General features: G+C 35.7%; 1 protein-coding gene across 1 annotated transcript; it reads left to right on the forward strand.

The window, feature by feature from the left end:
• The first annotated feature begins 2,624 nt into the window (after positions 1-2,624).
• LOC120353154 (larval cuticle protein 65Ag1-like) lies at positions 2,625-10,008 on the forward strand. The gene is made up of 2 exons (XM_039435885.1): positions 2,625-2,875; positions 8,415-10,008. Exons 1-2 carry the CDS (start codon positions 2,736-2,738, stop codon positions 8,632-8,634), a joined length of 360 nt encoding a protein of 119 aa, XP_039291819.1. The 5' UTR covers positions 2,625-2,735; the 3' UTR covers positions 8,635-10,008.
• Positions 10,009-10,264: the final 256 nt, after the last annotated feature.

The raw sequence follows: 10,264 nt of genomic DNA on the forward strand, positions 1-10,264 counted from the left end.
ACCCACTTCTTGCAAACATCATATTAAGAAAAGAGAATTTAGAGAATAGAATCAAAAACATAATAAATATAATATTTTATAAATATAAAAAAAGAATTACTCCACAGGTCGTATTAATATTTTGCAATAAATATCGTTAGCTTTCTCGATAGAGGTCTTATCATCCTTGAGCATTGTCCTTTGAATAAATATGAATATTTTTTGGAAAAAAAATCAAATCTGATTGATAATAATATTTATTACAAATCAATGAACATAAGGCAGTTTATTTAAGAGTGTTATTTACACACATTGGAATGCACCAAGAATACTGCGATACCAATAGTCTGATATAATAATAATAATTGAAAGTGAAAGCAATCATCAACACAAGGACATGTTAAAGAAGAAGAAGAAGAAGAAGAAGAAAAAAAAAGACAGGTGGAGAAGAAGGAAGAAGGGGAAGAGGAGGAAGAGGATAATTGATTGATTGATTGATTGAGTACTTTATTTATGTAGATTACAATATATACTGTCTTATACACTTATATACAATAGCTTACAATACAGCAAAATTATAGATGAATTTACATGATATAGACTAAGAAAATAATTATTGAACTGTATATGATATGAAAACGCAATTTGTAATATAATAACTATAGATAATAATTATATTGTTATGCATCTACATAAATTGGCGGAGCTTTGGACATATCAATGTCCATTCTTCGGAAAGAATATTAAAAATATCCTCCCCACTAACTCTCTACCAGAATAAGGAAGAGGAGATAAGGAGACGAAGAAGACGAAGAAGAAGAAGAAGAAGAAGAAGAAGAAGAAGAAGAAGAAGAGAAGAAGAAGAAGAAGAAGAAGAAGAAGAAGAAGAAGAAGAAGAAGAAGAAGTAGAAGAAGTAGAAGAAGAAGAAGTAGAAGAAGTAGAAGAAGTAGAAGAAGTAGAAGAAGTAGAAGAAGAAGTAGAAGAAGAAGAAGAAGAAGACAGGAGGAGAAGAAGGATGAAGTGTAGTACCTATGAGAAGTAATCAGAACAATTTTTCATTATTGTGGTTATGAAAGACCATTATCATTCACTGTATTATAAAATTCTTATTATCACTCTCTTATTATTACTCTCTCATTAAGAATGGACATTGATATGACCAAAGCTCCGCCAATTTATGTAGATGCATAACAATATGATTATTATCTATAGTTATTATATTACAAATTGCTTTTTCATATCACATACAGTTCAATAGTTATTTTCTTAGTCTATATTATGTAAATTCATCTGTAACTTTGCTGTATTGTAAGCTATTGTATATAAGTGTATAAGCCAGTATATATTGTAATCTACATAAATAAAGTACTCAATCAATCAATCAATCAATCAATTATCACATTTTTGATTTCCAGTTACAATAAACTATCATCGAGTATTCCAACCATTTCAACAATAACTCGGACTAACTACTCCATCAATACATAGAGAAACAGGTACGAGAAGACGAAAAATAAAAATAAACCCACACAAAATTAAATGACACTGAACGTTGAACCAGTTACATCTTCCTAATGACTGATCACAATCGGCAGTTCCATTTAAACCGGTCAGCATTGGATGGTCAGCAACCAGTTATGTCAATCATAGACGATGCTGACAGAGTCCATTCGATCTCACTCTAGAAAAACAACATCATCTAATAATAATACACTAATTACCCTTGTAATGACCAAGTACCCTCAAGCTATAGTGAGGTCCACGTTATAATGACAGTATTTGGTGTTGCTATCCTTGTCTATCATTCGACAAAGATGATAGCGCTATCCTTTTCTAGCGTTACCAAATTCGTGACAGTATTTGGTGTTGCTATCCTTGTCTATCATTCGACAAAGATGATAACGCTATCCTTTTCTAGCATTACCACAACAAGAAATATAGTTAGTTGAGACAGAATTGTTCTCCTATCTTCATCTACTGCCAATATAACATGGACCACACTATAGAGCAACAGTCTTTTAATGACAGTATTTGATGTTGCTATCCTTGTCTATCATTCGACAAAGCTGATGGCCCTATCCTTTTCTAGCGGTACCACAACAAGAAATATAGTTAGTTGAGACAGAATTGTTCTCCTATCTTCATCTACTGCCAATATAACATGGACCACACTATAGAGCAACAGTCTTTTAATGACAGTATTTGGTGTTGCTATCCTTGTCTATCATTCGACAAAACTGATAACGCTATCCTTTTCTAGCGTTACCACAACCAGAAATATAGTTAGTTGAGACAGAATTGTTCTCCTATCTCCATCTACTGCCATTATAACGTGGACCACACTATAGAGCAACAAACAGTCTTTGAACGGGAAAGTCTAGGTTAAAATATGATGATTATTGAGATTTGTGACAGTATTAATTGAATATTATGAGGACAACATTTTAATGATGATGTTTCTGCCAGTTTTATCTGAATATTATAAGAACAAGTCTTTGAACGGGAAAGTCTAGGTTAAAATATGATGATGATAATTATTGAGATCTGTGACAGTTTTCAGTGAATATTATTAGACCAACATTAAAATAATGATGTTTCTGACAGTTTTATCTGGTTATTACAAGAACAACAATAAATTCCTAACGTTGGTGTCTAGGTATAAAACAGCCGGACGAATTTGAGTTGGTCACACTCGTTCTCTGCCATCAGTTGATTGTTTAGCTCTAGCTGTCTTTTGTAGACTTCTATAGACATCATGCAGTCTGCCACATTTGTATTTTTAGCCGTCGTTTTGGTGGTGGCCGCTCAGGCCGCCCCACAGCTCCAAGTCCGCCCCCCGGTGCCTGTCATTGCCCGCAGTGAAGTGCAGGACGAAGCCGGACAGTTTTCACTCACGTAAGTGTCACAAAAATGTCACAAAAACGTCACAAAAATCTCACAAAAATCTCAAAAGGTTCATTAAGTTTCTATGTTAGACAAACTTTGCTGAACAATTCTGTCTCACAAGTCACTAAAAGGTCACAAAAATCTCAAAAAGTGTCAAAAGGTTCATTAATTTTCTATGTTAGATAAACCTCAAAAGGTTCATTAAATTTCAATGATAGACAAACTTTTCTGAACAATTCTGTCTCACAAGTCACTAAAAGGTCACAAAAATCACAAAAAGTGTCAAAAGGTTCATTAATTTTCTATGTTAGATAAACTAATACTCTTTCTCACGTTGATAGAGAGTTAGTGGGGAGGATATTTTGAATATTGTTTCCGAAGAATGGACATTGATATGTCCAAAGCTCCGCCAATTTATGTAGATGCATAGCAATATGATTATTATCTATAGTTATTATATTACAAATTGCTTTTTCATATAATACAGTTCAATAATTATTTTCTTAGTCTATATTATGTAAATTCATCTATAATTTTGCTGTATTGTAAGCTATTGTATATAAGTGTATAAGCCAGTATATATTGTAATCTACATGAATAAAGTACTCAATCAATCAATCAATACTCAATCACGTAGGTGTCACAAAAATTGAGTTTCAAAAGACTCATTAAGTTTCTATGTTAGACAAACTTTGCTGAACAATTCTGTTTCACATGCCACAAAAATCACAGATTCAAGTGTCACAAAGGTTATTAACTTCCTATGTTAGACAAACTTTGCTGAACAATTCTGTTCCACATGTCACAAAAATCACAGATTCAAGTGTCACAAAGGTTATTAACTTCCTATGTTAGACAAACTTTGCTGAACAATTCTGTTTCACATGCCACAAAAATCACAGATTCAAGTGTCACAAAGGTTATTAACTTCCTATGTTAGACAAACTTTGCTGAACAATTCTGTTTCACATGTCACAAAAATCACAGATTCAAGTGTCACAAAGGTTATTAACTTTCTATGTTAGACAAACTCTGACTCTCTCTCACGTAGGTGTCACAAAAATGTCACAAAAATTGAGTTTCAAAAGGCTCATTCACTTCCTATGCTAGACAAACTTTGCTGAACAATTCTGTCTCACAAGTCACTAAAAGGTCACAAAAATCATAAGTGTCACAAAGCTCATTAAATTGTTAGACAAACTTTGCCGGACAGTTTTTTCTCACCTGTCACAAACATCTCAAAAGTGTCAAAAGCTCATTCAGTATCTATGTTATTCATTCATTTATTCATATTTGCAAATACAATTCAGGTAACAACAACAGACATTCGCCCAAAACTGTTCTAAACCTTAATTCGGAATACACAGTCTAGATAGAGGTTATGTGAATGATAACTCAATTCGTACACTATTTTGAGTCAAAAAAATATATAATCATCTACTACATTTTTTCTAAATTCATGTAGTAAAAATAAGTAAAATTTTTACTTATTTTTCGTTTATGTTAAGCTGCGTACACATATTCGCGCTTCCAACCTGCACCGAGCACGCTCCTCCCTCGTACCGCCCTCGTACCACCATCGAACCACAGTCGCACCGCCCACGCACCCATCATGAACGTTACGGAAGATGACGTTAGATCTTCTCGCGTTCCCCGGTCGAACCACTGTTGCTCGCCGGTCGATCATCAATCGCTCTGCTGGAGTGACGTTCGGTTGCGGAGCAGAGCGACAGTCTGTACGCACCTTTATACAAACTTTTGTGGACAATTATTCTCTCTCACGGGTCACAAAAAGGTCACAAAATTGTCACAAAGCTCATTAAATTTCTATGTTAGACAAACTTTTCTGAACAATATTCTCTTCCACGTGTCACAAAAAGGCTACAAAAATCACAAGAGTGGTCACAAGGCTCATAAAGTTTCTATGTTAGACAAACTTTGACGGACAGTTTTCTCTCACATAAAGTCCCATACACACACAACGATTTTTGTTCGTACGATATTTTACCGTCTTTATGAATTCTATCAGATTAAACAGGACTTGACAGACATCATCTGTTTGAAATCATCTGTTTAATCTAATAGAATTTTTAAGGACGGCAAAATACCGTGCAAACAAAAAAGCGATGTGTGTGTGCGAGGCTGTATAAAAAAGCATGTGTCACAAGGCTCATCAACTTTATATGCTTGACAAACTTTGCCGGATAATTCTCTCACATAAGTGTCACAAAAGTGTCACAAAAATGTTACAAAAATCACAAAAGTGGTCACAAGGCTCATTAAGGTTCTTTGTTGGACAAACTTTGCCAGATAATTCTCTCGTACATCAGTGTCACAAAACACAAAAAGGTCACAAAAGTGATTGTAGAGTCAAGTAATGAAATAGTTATTTGTGCAACTAGTGCGCAAAGTGACAGTTTGCTGCACCGAAAGAAACGTTTACTTGAATGGTTTCTTGAGTGCAGCAGAGGAACTATGCGCACGTATTTCACATTAAGTTTTTCCTACAGTTACCATTGAATATGAAAAGTTGGTAATTATGGGTAAAATTGCCTGAAATGCATCAATTGTTTTTTTGTGTAATTTTATTATTGATAAAAATATTAATTTATTGTCAAATTGAATAAAAATGTTGTCGTTGGTTATAATATATAATACTAATAATTAGCGCGTTGTGCTTGGTTGCACCTCTGCTCACTATAGCAGCCACAGCAGTCACTGTTACCAACTTCATTTTGATTTTGCTGCACTGTTGCTCCATATAACCTACTAAGTATTTTGCGTTGCCATGTTGCAAATCTGGAGTGCAGAAAAATTTTCCCGCACTAGAGCGGAAAAGTGATTCTTTGCGTTCTGTAATCAGTGCAGCAATGGCCACTTTTCAACGTAACTGTAGGAAAAGTAATTTATTAATTGAGTTTGGATTCATACCCGTATGATGGGCAAAAATGTTGGAGCGACAGATTTACTTTTCATTCCAATTAGGATCCCCCACAGAAACCTCCTGTCAAATTATACATGTAGGAGAAATATTTTGCTGTTTTCATAATTTTCACCTACTCTGGATTAGAAGTTGCAGGTTTCATATATTACAATACAATAGTTCTTGAGAGAGCCCATCAACCTGGGGTTACAAAGGGGCTTCATATGCTTACAAGGGTTCATAGAGCTCTTCATAGAAGGGGTCACTAATGCAGCGCTGAGAAATGGAGGGAGATCAGCCAATTACAGTGATTAATAGAGTCATAGATAGAAGCGCAGTTGCCAATTGTCAGTCGTCTGACCACTTTCAGACAGGAGACTTCCCATGTGTAGCATGAGTCACTAGAACTTGGAAATCGCTGGCCGCTTCAAAACGGCAACATCGCGCCTCTGTATCCCTCCCGCTGTATGCTTTCTCTGCTGCGCATGTCCATCCCAAGTCAGAAGTAAATTTGCACGGACTATCGTTGTATGAAGCGTTAATCCTATTATATTAAGCAAGCAATTTCTGTGTTTATATATATCTGGTTATCTATGTTCAACGGATCTCGAAAACGGCTCTAACGATTTCCACAAAATTTGGAACATAGTAGGTTTATGATATAAAAATACGATTGCACTAGGTCTCTTCCTTGGGAAAACTCGCTGAACGACATTAGAAGGATAATTCATCCTTGGCTGAAACAGCTGAGACTTTCGTCGTCTGTGAATAGTAGAAAAGTGTGTGAGCGAGTGAGTATGTGAAAAATCAAAATATTGCATACCCGAAATTCATAAGATGACGTATAGCCAGCTGTGAAATATAAACACGATCATTTTAGAGAATTGTGTTCTGTTTATCAATAAAATATGGGGGCACCGAGCTTCACTCGTTATTTATTTATTGACTTTTGATATACCGAACACAATTCTTTAAAATGATTGGGGAAGTACTAACAGACACAGCCCAAAACTGTTCCTTTCCCGAATTTTGATTTATACACTATTAATAGTCCAGAAAGTAGATTATGTTCCATACACTTGAGTTCAGGTTCAATTTTCTGATCAAACATTTGAAAACGAAAAAAATTATAATTCAGATAATAAAAATTAACTAACGAAATAACACTTGAAATTTCTAGATAATGATCAACTTTCAAAATTATGATATTCTCTAGTTTAGGAGGATTATCATGTCATGTCAACAAATCAGATTATGTTGATCAAATCGATTAAAAATTGTCTAGCAGGATAAAATTTCTCGCTGATTGATTATGATTACTCAGCCGGAAATAATTCTGTCTCTCTCCCACACAGGCACACGCATCTTCTGTTATCGAGAGACGACGAAATTATTATCTGTTTTCCAAAGATGAATTATCCTTTTGATGTCCTTCAGCGAGTTTTCCCAGGGATGAGTCTTGGTGCAATGGAATCTTTATATTATAAACCTACTATGTTCTGAATTTCGTGAGAATCGTTAGAGCCGTTTTCAATCCGGTGAAATACAAACATATAAGCATCTAAACATCCTAACATCTGAACATCTGAACATCTAAACATCTAAACATATAAAATCTAAACATATAAACCTATGAACAGAAGTTGCTCGTTTAATAGTATAGTATGAAAATAAGAAATTATAATAACATTCATACAGAAATTATCTATCTAATCAAAATAAATTGAGATTAATTCTCAGAGGAATGCAAAAATTTACCTCACAAAGGCCCCAGTTGCACAAAAACCGGTTGAATTTTAATCCTGATCAACTTCACGTGAACCAAATCAGAGAAAACCATTTCAAAAAGATGGATCTACTGGGATTAATCAGGATTAAGAATTACCCGGCTTTTCTGCAACCGGCACTAAGTACCTGATTGAATGATTACAAAAGTTCAACAGCTGAGTCTTAATTTTGACACAGTCCCACACACATGAACTCGCTCACTCACTTCCATCACCAACAGACGACGAAATAATTATTATCATCTGCTTTTCCAAGGATGAATAATAATTATCCTTTTAATGTCCTTCAGCGAGTTCTCCCAGGAATGAGACCAAGTGCAATCGAATCTTTATATTATAAACCTACTATGTAGATAAATAGATAGATAGATAGATAGATAAAGAACTTATTTTTCACTTCAAAAAAACAATACAAAATAAGATTAAATCAAATACAATATCATTCGTCACCAATCAATACAATAGTTAATAATAATGTGAAAATTCTTAGGCATAGCCGAAGCCATCAGCTGGAGTTGATAGTTATTTTATCTATATATATCATATAAGTTCTCACTTCTCACAGTACAGAGTAAACCTACTATGTTCTGAATTTCGTGAGAATCGTTAGAGCCGTTCTCGAGATCCTGAGAAATACAAACATACAAACATGTAAACATCTAAACATATGCCAAAATAAAGATAAATTAAGTTTTAAGTATGAACAGAAGCTGCTCGTTTAATAGTATAGGATAAAAATAACGAGCGAAGATTGGTGCCCCGATATTTGGCACTTATTTTAATGAGGAACACTATTTTGATATAAGTTTTCTAGATGATAAATGATTGTTTGTTACAGGTACACGACTGCTGATGGCACCCAAGTGACCAAACAAGGAGTTCTGAAGCCAAATGCCGACGGCACCGACAACGTCCTGGTGGAGTACGGCAGTTACCGTTACACGTCCCCAGAGGGCCAGATTGTCCAAGTCGAGTACACTGCTGACGCAGACGGATTCCATCCAAAATCGCCCAGCATCCCTATCGCCCCAGTTGCCGCTCCAGCTGTGTTCGTCTAAGGGAACCTTCAATCTGAAAAGAATCCCTCGACACCACACAACCTCTTTAAAATGGAATTACTCACGGATTATTATTTGTTAAACCCCTGATAAAAGGTTACCTTGAATCTGAAAAAGACACCCTCGACATCTTCAGAACCTCTAAAAATCATCCTAACACACCTTGGATTTGATGGACTTTTCCAAAACAGACTTTTCCAAAACGGACTTCTCCAAAACGGACTTTTCCAAAATGGACTTTTCCAATGGATTCACTCACGGATATTTGTCAATCTTGATGTGAATCGAGATGGATTTACTTACGGATTATTTATTGCATCTTGACTAAGGCCTCCTGATGGGAGGTTACCTCGAATCTGAAAAGACCCCCTCAACATGTTCAGAACCTCTAAAAATCATCTCAACACACCTTGGATTTGATGGACTTTTCCGAAACGAACTTTTCCAATGGATTGACTCACGGATATTTGTTACCCAACTAAGGTCCCCTGATGGAAGGGTACCTTGGATCTGAAAAGACCCCCTCGATATATTCAGAACCTCTAAAAATCATCCTAACACACCTTGGATTTGATGGACTTTTCCGAAATGGACTTTTCCAATGGATTTACTCATGGATATTTGTTACCCGACTAAGGTCTCCTGATGGAAGGAGACCCCCTTGGAAACTTCATAACCTCTAAAAATCATCTGACACACCTTGATGTGGATCAAAATGGAGTTCTCGATTCTTCTCTAATTTATCACCCAACAGTCAATGTCCGATTTCTTTTTCAATCTTTCTTGAGAACACCTTGGACAGGATCCATTACGGGACTACCGTGGGATCCCTTATATTTTTAGAACCAACAGTACCTCTAAATCTGTGGAATAACCCTACGGAACTACCCCCTCATGTACTTTGGGATCCCTGATGTTTTCAGAACCAACAGTACCTCTAAATCTGTGGAATAACCCTCCGGAAATACCCCCTCAGGTACTTTGGGATCCCTGATGTTTTTGGAACCAACAGTACCTCTAAATCTGGCAACTGAACAGCCCCCTCAGGTACTATGAGATCCCTGATGTTTTTGGAACCAATAGTACCTCTGACACCCTAATAACCCTGACACCTTCACAAGACATCAATCCTCATCTTTGAAAATCATATACATTTAGGATTTGCCTTTGCAGTTCTGAAACGGCAAGACTTGAAGTTGAAGGCTTTCCTATGAGTGAAAAAAATTGTCTTCTCTGAAAAATCCAATCCGAGCCTACCACCGACTGATCGTCCCAATAATACTGTACATCTTTCTGTAAAATATCTATAGTAGCGAGTTTGTACAAAGTTATATTGTATTGTTATTAAATAATATTTTTTATTTATGATAGAAATTCGTGTTTGTCTGATCATTCTTGTGCTTACCCTGACCTTCCTTTTGTATGAATCACATATCTAATTCCCGTCTGAATATTATCACTCACAAATCTATATATATAAAAGCGAAATGGCACTCACTGACTGACTGACTGACTGACTGACTGACTGACTCACTCACTCACTCACTCACTCACTCGCAGAACTAAAAATCTACCGGACCAAAAACGTTCAAATTTGGTAGGTATGTTCAGTTGGCCCTTTAGAGGCGCA

Source organism: Nilaparvata lugens, chromosome 9, assembly GCF_014356525.2.
Source record: "Nilaparvata lugens isolate BPH chromosome 9, ASM1435652v1, whole genome shotgun sequence".
Classification (NCBI taxonomy): Eukaryota; Metazoa; Arthropoda; class Insecta; order Hemiptera; family Delphacidae; genus Nilaparvata; species Nilaparvata lugens.